This window comes from Paroedura picta, chromosome 9 (assembly GCF_049243985.1).
Source record: "Paroedura picta isolate Pp20150507F chromosome 9, Ppicta_v3.0, whole genome shotgun sequence".
In the NCBI taxonomy this organism is placed as follows: domain Eukaryota; kingdom Metazoa; phylum Chordata; class Lepidosauria; order Squamata; family Gekkonidae; genus Paroedura; species Paroedura picta.
In genome coordinates, this window is record NC_135377.1 from 74,440,958 (window position 1) to 74,455,158 (window position 14,201).

General features: G+C 48.7%; 1 protein-coding gene across 7 annotated transcripts in view; it reads right to left on the reverse strand.

Moving 5' to 3' along the window:
• Positions 1 to 14,201, reverse strand: part of TRIO (trio Rho guanine nucleotide exchange factor) — a 309,088-nt gene that overhangs the window by 94,036 nt on the left and 200,851 nt on the right. For all 7 annotated transcript variants that reach the window (XM_077353339.1, XM_077353341.1, XM_077353340.1 and 4 more), the window contains exon 34: positions 7,545 to 7,788. In XM_077353339.1, coding sequence (XP_077209454.1) covers positions 7,545 to 7,788 — 244 coding nt within the window. The remainder of the gene's footprint in view (positions 1 to 7,544; positions 7,789 to 14,201) is intronic.

Below are 14,201 nucleotides of genomic sequence, written 5' to 3' on the forward strand. Positions count from 1 at the left end.
AGAAATTCTTGTGATTCCCTCAATCCCAGGGATAGAAATTCGCCAGCTTTCAAACAATAACATGACCAGAAAAAGGCTTTTGTAAAGTATTGGAGGTGGCATGTCTTATTTCTTTGCACCCTTGCAAGCGAAAGTACTTTTCACGGGGTTAGCTGGGAGCTGCCCAAAGGCCTTTTCTTCAGAGTGCTCCAAACGATTCGCACCCACCTCCCTCTTTCATGCCAGATGCAGTCAGTGCTCAGACTTCTCTGCTCTGTCCTAAGGAAGGGCATTTTGAAATGGACAGGCGGATGCTTCTCCGTGGCTGCAAGGGCTCAGCCGTTTTGAGAGCAGCGTGAGCTCTTAGAGGAGGCAGCTGCTGGGCCAGGAGCCTGCAGGCGTGGCACCCACCAGTGGGATTTCTAGCTGGATTTCCCTCCTGCCAGGGCTGATGCAAGCTAATGAGGGATGCATACCGTGGAGACAACTCCCCAAGCAAGCCTGCTCTGTGCTCATAATTGTGATTAGTTTATTTTATGTATTTATTATGTGATTTATTTATCCCCCCATGGCCGGCTCAAGGCGTTTTCCAACATTCCGTCATAGAAGTTACACATTAGATTTCATACAAATACAGTACAATTCAAATCTAGCATGAAAACATACAAATAACTAAAACCTATTAAAACAATCACGCTGTCTATTAACTAATAAACTCTATTTGATATAATTTCAGGGCTGGCTTCAGGCAAATCACCCAGGGAAGATCTGCTACCCTCTGACTTCTTCAAAGCCTTTCCTGACTGGTGGTCTCCAATTTTAGCCAAGGTGTTTAAACAAATTAACAACACGGATAAATTCCAAGAAGGCTGGAATTCAAGTATTGTAGTCCCAATACATAAAAAGGGGACAAAACAGACCCACACAATTACTGCCCAGTTAGCTTATTAAACAAATCTTCTAAAATCTATGGTAAATTTTTACTTAAAAAACTGGAAGACTGGATCAATAAAAATAATGCAATCTTTCCACTCCAAGCAGGGTTCAAAAAAGGGCATTCCACAATAGATCACTGCCAAACTCTTTACCATCTGGCTGCTTATGGAATGAATGGTCCAACCAAAGCTTTATATGTGGCTTTTGTTGACTTAGCAGCAGCCTTCGACTCAATTTATAGGGAGAGGCTTTGGCAGAAACTAGACAGGACAACTCTGGATAAGCGCCTTTTGTACCTATTGCGCCAACTACATACTGACACATCAGCAAAAATTAAAGTGGGACCATCAGGATCTCTAACAAAGGATATTCCAATCAGAAAAGGAGTCAAACAAGGATGTGTCCTGGCCCCTTTGCTCTTTAATTTGTTTATTAATGACACAGTGCAGAGACTAGCCACCACACAATTTGTGGCACCCTCTATAGGCCAGCAGAAAATCTCAGTCCTGCTGTATGCGGATGATATGGCCCTTTTCTCTCTGACCAGAGTCGGACTAAGTAGGCTGCCGGATAGATCGGATGATTACTCTAGGGAGGAAGCTCTAACCATTAGCTATCAAAAAACATAAGTCATTGTCTTTAAAAGAAAACCAAAAAGATCAACTTGGAGCGTACAGGTCACCCAAATCAAGCAACGCAAATCATTTACGTACTTGTTGTTAGTTGTTATGTGCGAAGTCGTGTCCGACCCATCACGACCCCATGGACAATGATCCTCCAGGCCTTCCTGCCCTCTACCATTCCCCGGAGTCCATTTAAGTTTGCACCTACTGCTTCAGTGACTCCATCCAGCCACCTCATTCTCTGTCGTCCCCTTCTTCTTTTGCCCTCGATTGCTCCCAGCATTAGGCTCTTCTCCAGGGAGTCCTTTCTTCTCATGAGGTGGCCAAAGTATTTGAGTTTCATCTTCAGGATCTGGCCTTCTAAAGAGCAGTCAGGGCTGATCTCCTCTAGGACTGACCGGTTTGTTCGCCTTGCAGTCCAAGGGACTCGCAAGAGTCTTCTCCAGCACCAGAGTTCAAAAGCCTCAATTCTTTGACGCTCGGCCTTCCTTATGGTCCAACTTTCGCAGCCATACATTGCAACTGGGAAGACCATAGCCTTGACTAAACGCACTTTTGTTGGCAGGGTGATGTCTCTGCTTTTTAGGATGCTGTCTAGATTTGCCATAGCTTTCCTCCCCAGGAGCAAGCGTCTTTTAATTTCTTTGCTGCAGTCCCCATCTGCAGTGATCTTGGAGCCCAGGAAAAAATTTACGTCCTTAGGCGCGACATTCTCTGAGACCCTGTCACGGAATGCTCACGTTATTGTTGTTAGTTGTGAAGTTGTGTCCGACCCACCGTGACCCTATAGACAATGATCCTCCAGGCCTTTGTGTTGTCTACCATTTTCCGGAGTCCATAGCCTCCCTAAAATCCATCAGGAGGAAGAGCTGTGTGTCATCAGCATATTGGGGACAACCCAGCCCAAACTTCAGCACCAGATGGGCAAGAGGGCACATAAAGATGTTGAATAGGACTGGAGATAGAACTACTCCCTGAGGAACACCACATGCACGCTGGTGGTGGCTTGATAACCTCTCTCCTATTGCTACCCCCAGATAAAGGAGATCAGCTACTGAAGGGCAGTTCCTCTGATCCCGGCATGAGGAAGTGCTGTCCTCAGAATGCTGTTCTAAATCAACAAGGAGGTTACATGCAGCAAGATAGACACTCCACCTCCTTTGTGCCACTTCAGACCAGGCCTTGGGCTGCCGCTCTTCTGTCTTGAGGGGCTTCAGGCCCAGATTCAAATCCTGCATCGTAGAGATCTAGCACTTGACTTATGGGCCAGGACTCCACAATTCCCAGATCAACCTCTTGGCCAGCACACGACAGTCATTTCAACACTCCTAGAAGACTTTCTGGCAGACACAATCCCAGTACTAAGATTGTACCACAGTTCTGTTCTCTTAAGTTTAGGAAAGAAATTAGAGTTAAAAATCCAAACTTCATAAATCAAGTGCTTTCCTAGGTCTACTCTGCATTAGTTCTCCCAAGTGGGCTCAGGATGCCACTGCAAAAATAGACAAGAAGCAGCAACATTCATTCTCTCTAATGCAAACTTGCGACAGAACCAGCCCACTTTTGCTTTGCACACCGTTCTGCCTTCCTAACCCCTTTTCTGTGGTTGCCAACTCCAGGAGGACAAAGCAGGAGACTGTTAAAAGGGACTCTCCCTGGGCAGCACACACTCCACCACCTGATAGTGGCCCTGGGAGAACCAGGACTCCTAGCTGCTGCCGCTTTCACTCCTGACACCTCACCTCTGGGTCTCCCAGATCCCCGGCACATGTGGGGACAACATACTGCAGGGGGACCCAGCTCCAGAGGAGTAGATGCTTCCCCGGAGACCTCCCCTGGCCCTGGGTCTTCCCCTTTGCACTGCACTAGCACTTCCAGGACGGGGAGCTCGCTGTGGTCTGAGGGCCATGCCCACCATCATCAAATGTACAAAAAAATAATTAAAAGAACAAAGCAGATCTTTAGCACACAACAGCGTTGAGCAAAAGAGAGGTAAAGGAAACGGAATGAACCGCAGTCCTTCCGTCTATCTACTAAACATGTCCCATGTGATGTTAAATACAGAGCAGGTGCCTTTGTTTCAGGTGTTCCCAAAGTTTTCATTGCATTATCAGCTGACCTAGCAGCCATGTGTCCAAGGTGGCCACTCACTATTTCTCCTAAAAGCAAGCTCCTTCTTTTGATAGTCAGCAGGTGAAAAAGACCCCTCCTTCCTCTGGTCGGCTCTAGAAATACCTTCCTTTCCCCTCCCACAGGAAACTACTTTCCCAGGAAGTCTGGGAAGAAGAAACTCTCTCTCCTCCTTCCAGGAGCCTGTTTCCTGGCTAGGCCAATTGGCACGTGAAAGGAGGGGAGCCAGGGATGAGCTGCCTCTCCACTCTCTCCACAGCACAGAGGAAAAACCCTGCGTCCCTCTGAAGCAGCAAGAAGGTGGGGGCATTTCACCACAAACAGTGAGACAGATACACTAAACAGAACATGGACTGTGTTCTCTGCTCTGACTGAGGACAGGGACCAATTAAATGCATAAGAAATAGTCCTGACGGTCTGACTCTTACAGGGTCTGTGGGATACATGCCAGAGAGACTTTGTCGGGCCCCCCTCCCTCCCTCCCTCCCAAACACACACACACACACACACACACACTCCTTTCCCTCTCCCCCCCGTTTCCCCCCCTACCTGGTGGTATCTCAACCTCCTCCCTTCTTCCTCTCCCCTCCCTCACTTGTAAACACACAGACAGAAACCACTCCCTTTACTTATAGGTTTCCCAACTCCCTCCCTCCAAGCAAGCAAACACGTGCACACACACACACACACACACACACACACTCCCTTCCCTTCCCCCCTCCTGCTTACCTGCTTCTCCACTGCTACCTTGACCCCCGTGGGTCGCACACATGTGTGAGTACACGCATGCGGGGACACACATGTACCTGTGCACGCGCACACTCCCTCCCTCCCTCCCCCATCCTGCTTACCTGTTCCTCCGCCACTGCCTCGGATCGAGATGCCGGCATGGCTGCTGTGAAGGCCTTGGGGGCGGGGCAGTTGCATCGTGCAGCAGCTGCCCAGGCCCCAGGGGCCAGTGTAGCCGTGGGAAGGCCTTGGGGATCGGGCAGCCACTGCCTTAGCCCCCACAGGTCGCACAGGCGGCCTCAGACCCTGCGGGTCATACAGAAGCTGCCTCGTCCCCTGCAAGACAACCCTCCATCTTCTGGCGCACTTCATGGGTGGGATAATGAATGTCACGCGTGTCTACATTTCCGTTTGATGAGGCATGCCAGAAGATGTGTCCCACATCAATGAATGGCTCTGAGCAAGAGCCAGTTTGCGCTACACAAGGAAAAAAAACAGATATTTTTCTGTTTGTTCTCCACTTCTCTTTTGGCTTCCTCAGACTGCTGACAAGGCATCCCTTACAGAGGTCCATACATTTTGCACAGCTTCCCAAAGAGCAATTCTGTTCCCCCCAACACACACACTTTACTTTTTCCTCGAGCTTTCCAGGGTCGGTTTATCCACGCAGCACGTACGATGGGCCTCATGCTTCCAGGGGCCCTGCATAGTGCCTTCTTCCCCATGGATCAGGGCCGCAGCCCCTCTCCTCCCCCACCCTTTCTCTCTTTACAAACACTTGAAGTGACATCCTTTTCCACTGAGGGGCCCTCCACCCCCAGTGTGACCGCTCCCACCACAAATTGTACTCTGCTAGGGCCCCCGCAATCCTTAAACCACTCCCAGAACCTTCCGCTGCATGCAGAGACCTGGGATCAGGGCTGGAATTGTCCTTCTAATCGGCACAGGCCTTTGAGTTGAGGTCAACCCAAACCACGCTACCAATTGGCCCCCACTACGACTGACACTAATCGCATTTACCCACTGGGTCCCAGTAAGAGTTGAGCTGAGGCTCTTGCAATTTCTATTTTATAATGTTACTGTTATGATCTTGTTAAGTTATTATTATTATTATAATGTTATTACTGTTATCAACTGTCACCATATGTTATCTGTATCTTTTCCTGTTTTCTGTCAACCGCCCTGAGCCCTCGGGGAGGGCAGCATATAAATATAATATAATATAATATAATATAATATAATATAATATAATATAATATAATATAATATAATATAATATAATATAATATAATATAATATAATATAATATAATATAATATAATATAATATAATATAATATAATATAATAAATAAATAGATTTACAGAAAGGGAGCCTTACTGGCGGGTGATAACAATGGCAAAATGGCTGGCCAGAGAAGAAACACTGCTCAGAGTTCTTGGGAAAATACAGGCTGAAGGAGGGATCCAGCAAAGGGCAACTCCTATTCACGCAAACCGCACACAACTAAAACATGGCACTGAATGAAGACATCTATAATTTGGCTTTTACAAATGGGCATTTTGTGAATGCATCACATGACTTAGCCTGTAATCCTCCATTTCTCTGGTACCCATAAATAATTGAAAGATTCAAATAGGTTTGCGGCGTTTAGTGTTTGGTGCAGTGGTTAGGAGTGCGGAGCCAGTTTGGTGTAGTGGTTAGGAATCATAGAATCATAGAGTTGGAAGGGGCCACACAGGCCATCTAGTCCAACTCCCTGCTCAACGCAGGATCAGCCCTAAGCATCCTAAAGCATCCAAGAAAAGTGTGTATCCAGCCTTTGCTTGAAGACTGCCAGTGAGGGGGAGCTCACCTCTTCTTTAGGCAGCCTATTCCACTGCTCAACTACTCTGACTGTGAAATTTTTTTTCTTGATATCTAGCCTATATCGCTGTACTTGTAGTTTAAACCCATTACTGCATGTCCTCTCCTCTGCAGCCAACGGAAACAGCATCCTGCCCTCCTGCAAGTGACAACCTTTCAAATACTTAAAGAGGGCTATCATGTCCCCTCTCAACCTCCTTTTCTCCAGGCTGAACATTCCCAAGTCCCTCAACCTATCTTCATAGGGCTTGGTCCCTTGGCCCCAGATCATCCTCGTTGCTTTTCTCTGTACCCTTTCAGTTTTATCTACGTCCTTCTTGAAGTGAGGCCTCCAGAACTGCACACAGTACTCCAGGTGAGGTCTGACCAGTGCCGTATACAATGGGACTATGACATCTTGTGATTTTGATGTGATGCCCCTGTTGATACAGCCCAAAATGGCATTCACCTTTTTTACCGCTGCATCACACTGCCTGCTCATGTTTAGTTTACAATCCACAAGTACCCCAAGATCTCGTTCACACAGTGTTACCTAGAATGCGGACTTCTAATCTGGCATGCCAGGTTCGATTCTGCACTTCTCCACATGCAGCCTGCTGGGTGACCTTGGGCTCGCCATGGCACTGATAAAACTGTTCTGACCGAGCAGTGATATCAGGGCTCTTTCAGCCTAACCCGGTTACCTCACAGGGTGTTTGTGGTGGGGAGAGAAAAGTGAATGTGAATGGAAGCCACTTTGAGCCTCCTTCGGGTAGAGAAAAGTGCCATATAAGAACCAACTCTTCTTCAGTAATCTCAGGGCTCTCTCAGCCTCACCCACCTCACAGGGTGTCTGTTGTGGGGAGAGGAAAGGGAAGGCGACTGTAAGCCGCTTTGAGCCTCCTTCGGGTAGAGAAAAGCGGCATATAAGAACCAACTCTTCTTCTTCTGCTTCTACATCCCACCTTGTAGGACTGCGAACAGGTTACTATATAAAAACAACAGAAAAGCCTCAGGGCTGTTGTTCCTGTAACAGTCTTACGTTCCCTTTCCACCTTGGTGATCTTGTGCCACTCCGCAGAGCCCTTAGCCCAGAACACGAACTCTGCAACCCCACAAATTAAAAGACTACACAAAGACTGCAGCTGATGATTATGCGGCACGAAGCATATGTGCTGGAACTCCCATAGCAAAGGCATCTGGAAAACGTAACAAGAGCACGGTCTGGGAGCTCCACTCGTTTCAGCATTGCACAAGCATGTGGAGAAAGTAGCTCAGACAAGTCAAGTGGTCAGTTGCCTACCTTTGTGGTTGAAGATGCCTTCCATCTCCATACTGCTTCTGGAGTGGGCGATGCAGAGAGACCCACAGGGCACCAGCCCTTCTGCAGATGGGGACCGGTCAGTGGTTCGGACGAGACACCAGTCAGGCTTGTCATGTGGCCTCTCTAGAACTTCCACTGTCTGGCCACGTCGGATGGTCAGTTCGTTGCTGTTGCATGCCGTGAAATCGTGGATAACCACTGTCAACTCACACCCACCGGACAACTGCAAGGGAATAAAGAGATTTCAAGCCCTGCATATTTAAGAACACTTAAAGCCTTTGGGACCCGCTCTAGCCAGTGCGACGGTTTCGTCCCTAGGTGGCTTGCCCAAAGAGTATTGGGATTTTCAGGATGTGTTCGCTGAGAAGGAATGTGATAAGCTGCCCCCCACCGTAAAACAGACTGTGCAATTGAGTTGAAGCCAGGGGAACCCCTCCCACGGGCCAAGCTGTACTCCATGAGCCTGAGGGAGATGCAGGAGCTCCGGGCATTTCTTGATAAGAATTTGGCTCGTGGTTTCATCCGCCCCGCCACCTCTCCGATGGCCGCCCCTGTCTCGTTCGTAAAAAAGAAAGACGGATCCCTGAGACTGTGCACGGAATACAGGGGCTTGAATGCGGTTTCCACATGCAATGCCTACCCTTGCCTTTAATCAAAGATTTGCTGAGTCACCTGGGGCGAGCCCACATTTTTACAAAGTTGGATTTGCGGGAAGCCTACTGCCGGGTCCGGATTAAGGCAGGGCATGAGTATTTAATTGCTTTTAACACCCCACTGGGGCAATTTGAGTACACCGTTATGCCGTTCGGCCTCACTGGTGCTCCGAGCGTGTTCATGAATGTAATTAATGGGGTCATGCATGACCTGTTATACAAGGGAGCCCTGGTTTATTTGGATGATATTTTGCTGTATTCAGAGGACCCAGCGAGACACGTGTCTTTGTTGCATGAGGTCTTGAGCCGCTTGAGGGCTCATCATCTCTACGCTAAACTTTCTAAGTGTGAGTTCCATCGAGATGCGGTGGAATTTTTAGGCTATCGTGTCTCCTGTGCTGGGATTGAAATGGACCCCGGGAAGGTCCGGGATTTGTCGGCATGGGAACCCCCGCGCACGTGGAAACAGCTGCAAAGTTTCTTAGGGTTCGCCAATTTCTACCGTTCGTTTATCACCAATTTTGCCAAGGTGGCCCTCCCGTTGACTGACTTGTTGAAAACCAAAGGGGGTGGGAAGCATGGTCTGCACAGTGCCAGGCGGCGTTTGACTGCCTTAAGGCCCTGTTTACCACCGAACCAGTATTGGCCCATGCGGACCCCCGCAAGCTCTTCACGGTGCAAGTAGACTCCTCGGATGTGGCAATAGGGGCAGTGATCCTCCAGGAGGGGCGAGGGGGAAAGTTGCATCCTCTTGCGTACATTTCCAAAAAATTTTCCGGGCCTGAAAAGAATTGGGCGATTTGAGAAAAAGAAGCGGCAGCAGTGAAGCTCGCGCTGGCAACCTGGCGGCACTGACTAGAGGGGGCGGCCCATCCGTTCATTGTCTGGACAGACCACAAAAAACCTGCAAGCCCCGGTTGCTGTCTGCGAAACAGATGCGCTGGGTGGAGTTTTTCTCTCACTTCAACTTCAACCTAAAGCATCTGCCTGGCAAAATTAACTTTTTGGCCGATGCGCTCTCGCGCCTCCCCCAGTATGACTGTAAAGGCGACCGATTGGTCGACACTGTGGTCACCCCCTCCCAACTGGGCCTGACCGTCTTACTGTCAAGGGCAGACAAAACTCACAATTAGGCTATAGAAGCCTGATTGTGAGTTTTGTCTGCCCTTGACAGTCTTCCGCCTCCTCGTCCAGGAGGCCGGTAAGGAAGGTGCTCCCTCCGAACTCAGCCACAACGCAGAGTACTAACCTCTATACGATAACGGCCTTGGTCAGCCCAGCACCCCAGGCTGCAGATAAGATGTTTACAGGGACACTGGTAACAATGTATCACAGCAGGGAGAACATGCAGTGTGAAAGCGGAGGGATCAAAGGAAGGGGGGATCAAAGAGATACTACAGAGCCATAAGCATTTTGGTTACATGGGAAAGACAGCAAGAACACAGCACACAAAGATGGAGTCACTCAGGTTCGATGGAAACAAACATGGCAGAGAGCAGGGGACTGTTCCTGACATTCCTCCGGTCCAAAAACACCTTCTTCCCATACCTCCTATCTACCCGTAACAACTTAGGGTAGTTTTTTTTTGGGGGGGGGGGAGGATACACCACTTGTCTTGACAAGTTTCTAAAATGCCAATTTTGCTATACCAGCTTTTCCTTATGAGCAGGGAATGTATATGTTCAACTGGATAAGGCCCAAGCATTTACCAATGAAAACCTGAGCTTGCTAAAATAACAGCTTGTACTGTAAGTTGGGGGTCGTCAACCCCCGTTCAGCAGCCGCCGGCAGTCACGCCTGCCTCTCCCCCCACCCCGCAGCGAGAAGCTCACTAGGCTGTGAGAGAAACGGCCGCCAGAGGGGCCACCAAAGCGGCTGCTTTGCTTGTGGCCCGGCTAGCTTCTTGCTGCGAGGGGGGGGGAAGAGGCAGGCGTGGCCGCTGGCACGCTGGCAAACACAAACGCGCATGCATGGAGCTGCCATGCATGCGCATTATCACCCCGTGTGCGTTTTCACCACCAGGGGCGCTAACATACATTCGAGGCACCCGGGCCGCTGGCTCTTCTCCACCCCCGGAGCCGGTCCTCAACCATAAAAAGGTTGGGAACCACTGCTGTAAGTAATCCCAACGTGACATTAACGTGATTTAGTATGCCATGATATGATATAATATGGCACAGAAAGATTCCATATACCAGTAACAGTGATGGATTCTTTCAATACGGGGCCAGGCAATTTTTAATGACCCAAGTGCTACTTGTGAAGGTGTTGGCCTGCCTAGGATTATATAATTGGAAGGGACCTCCAGGGTCATCTAATCCAACCCCCTGCACAATGCAGGAACTCACAATGACCTGCCTACACACAGTGACCCCAATTTCATGCCCAAGTATTTCCCCCCATCAAAAATCTCCAGGATTCAGCCTGGCCTAGAGGACATTCACCTACCACCACACAACAGTGATCAGCAATTCCCTGGGGATGCAAGGAGGGGCCCAAGAGACAAACACTGGCACATACCTTTGGCATTTCTGTCAGATGACTATCTACCCTCTGCTTTAAAATTTCCAGAGAACCCACCACCACCTGAGGAAGCCTGTTCCACTGAGGAACCACTCTAACTGTCAGGAACTTTTTCTGGAGGTTTAGCCAAAAACAGACCAAGCTCCCTCGACCTTTCCACATACGACTCATCATCTTTGTAGCACTCCTATGGACATGCTCCAGTGTCTCTACATCTTTCTTCCACCTTTACTAATTGGTAAAATTGCCTAGGAATCTGGACACTTATTCATTTTAGTCCAGTTTTCTAGCTTGTCAAGAACATCTTGTATTCTGATACGGTCTTCTGTTGTGTTTGCTACCCCTCCCAGTTTAGTGTCATCTGCTAATTTAATAAGGCCCCTCTTTAAATAATTTATAAATCTGTTGAACAACACAGGTCCGAGGAACAATCCCTGAGGCACTCCACTCATCACTCCTCTCCAAGAAGATGACGAACCCTTTGGAAGCACCCTTTGGCTACGATTTGTCAACCAGTTCTCGATCCACCAAACAGTAATAGGATCCATAGTGCATTTTACCAACTTGTCAATAAGAATATCATGCAGAACCTTATCAAAAGCCTTCCTAAAATGTCCACAGCATTCTTCTGATCTAGCAAGGTAGTCACTTCCTCAAAAATGATATAAGCTTAATCTGACATTACTTATTCTTGAAAAAGCCATGCTGACTCTTAGTAATTCCAGCCATCCACTCTAGCTGCTCAAGAATCCTCCTTTTTCCCCCTTCTTGGAGATGGGGACAACATTTGCCTTCCTCCAATCTTCTGGTACTTTTATGATCTACCCCCACAGTGATCCTAGGCCGCAACTCCCATCCCTCATTTTTGCCATGTTGAGCACAATACCCCTCACAACAGAAAACTGAGAAGTAGGAATTCAGCAGTTCTGCCCTCTCTTCACCACTTGTTATGTCACTTTCTGGTCCCCGCAATGTTGGCCTGGCAGAAAGCAAAATGCATGGGTGGCCCCAGATGCCAAGCACGATGGCCTGGTGTGCTCTTGTCAGCACGTGCCCTGGGGATTCTGTTCTGGGATTATTGTGGAACTCTTGCAGAATTTCACAGCATCTTTCTGTTAAGGGCATCCTCTTTTGGAAGCAACTAGTTTTGGGACTCCCTCCTCCTCCTCCTCTTCCTCCTCTAACGAGAGTATAACAGCATCTGATCAAGTCAGCACATTCACAACCTCATCTTCAAATGGAATGCACCAACGAATCCAGCAACAGGCGTAATGATATTGATTTTACGCAGTTTGTTGTGAAGTATATTAACAGAATATTTCCAAATTCTGATTAAATGCTATTTAATGTCTGCCCCTCAGTTCAAACAGATGCATGCACTCCCGCGTGCTGCCACCAGACCCTTCCTTCCTGGAAGCAGAGCCCATCTGAGGCCACTTACAGTATTTGCTGGCGTATAAGACTACTTTTCCCCCCTGAAAAACATGCCTCCAAGTGGGGGGGTCGTCCTATACGCCGGGTGCACTTCAGTCGGGATAGACATAGCTGCCCACGGTGGCCCATAGTACTGTAATGTAATGTAACAGACTCTATATTTTGAGTGGAAATGTTGGGGGGCCGTCTTATACACCGGCAAATACGGTAAGTGCCCCACAACTAAATCGACGGCACAAAACACCCCAGCAGAACCTCTGAGCACAAAGTAAGCAAGCACAGGGCTGGCTGAGCAGGATGACAGGCAGCCTCTATCTGCCGTGCAAAGGGGAACCCACAGAGGTGGGCCAATTCCGCCCCCCCTCTGCTTCCCTCTTGCCAAACCGTAAAGACGCAACTTCAGTTCAAGCCACCCGGCGTTTCCTTGCTCTTTCCCACGGCTGCTGCCTGCCAGTCCTCGTTAAGCCTGGCTTTGCACGTGGAAGAGAGGTGGGGGGGGGTGGTAAAGGGGAGTCCGTGGGGGGGGGGCTCTCATAATTCAGGAACATAAATCCATGGACCCCGTCAAGACACAGACAGGAAGTAGTCATGCTGCTCCTCCACGGCCTCTTGCCAGCCAGGAGGTGCACACTCACGGAACCAGACGGCCATTCCCACCCTAACGATATCGGGGGTCCCTCCCCCCCCACTTCCCTTCTGTGTTTTATTCGCTCTCAGTCCGTTCAAAATGATGCCAAAAAGGCAGTTGGGCTGGGGGTGGGAAGGCCAGGGAAAGCTCTTGAGCTTTTTTTTTTGGCACTGATATATTTTACTTCTCTTGGCTGGAGTCAGAAATAATTGGAAGCAGCTGTATGCCGGAGGGGATCTCAGGAAAAGACCACAATGTGTCCACTGCGGGCCCCAAAGGGGAAAAAACCCTCCCCCCTCCAGCCTGACCAGATGTGTGGCAGCCTGACTGCGAAGGATGCTGGGCCCGCCTCTCTTTTCGCACTTGGGGCACACCCATCGCTCTCTGTACCTGTTCTGCCCCAGACGCGCAGGTGGCACTCGAGGGAACAAAGGTGTGGGGTGGGTGCCCTCTCTTGGCAACAATATTTGCTATATTCACCGAGCATCTTGTTGGGTAAGAATGCTCAATGTCAGGTAAATATCTTGCATGTATCAATGCTCTGGTATATATGGTTTAAGAAATCTCAATAAACACCTCTGCTTGAGAAGCAGGCACCTCACAGGCAAACGGGTTTTAAATGTCTTTTCTGCAACCCTGAGAAATGGAAACCAGCCCTTTAAAAATCACTTGCAGGTGTTTTTTACTGACCTTCCAAGGAAAAGGAAGTTTTTGAAAGTTTATGAAAGGCTTCTACTGAAGACCATTTCAAAGGGCTGAGATTCTATGCTCTGAGGGGACGGTATCAATGCAAGAATCTTCTGGAAATTAATTGGAAAACCCTCATTACATGCCAGCTAAGAGCTATTTAGGTAACAGATGGAAGCAGAACCGTGCTGAGTGAACAAGAGTCCCGTTTTTATGCAGGGACGACTCTTCGCACTTCTCTTCAGAGACTTGTCAGTGGAACAGTCCCTTCACACACCCCCATTACTCCGAATGGGACCTGATCCATCCTTACACACGAGGAGGTCTCTTCCCAATCTCTCATCCCCGCAATATGGGGGATAATAAAAGCTCCAAAGTTGGACACTGCTTTAGGGCTGCTGAATTTCATGTTTAACAACTCTGGTGCAATGCGTGTTTGAGACATACAAAAACCACTCCTTTTTAAATCCCCCCCACCACCTACGGTGCTATTTAAGTGCATTTTATAGACCTGAAGCAAGCGAGCACATTTTTCACATGGTCAGTCTTGGCCTGAGCTACTTTCCAGACTTGCTGTGAGGATAAAGAGGAGAAATCTGTGCTCTGCCTCAGAGGGAAGGTGAAGAAGAATCTATTAGTCACCTTTTCTGGAAACTGGAAAAGGGGAGAGTTTTGGCCAGCTGCCCACCATGACCTATCAACTCCCGCATG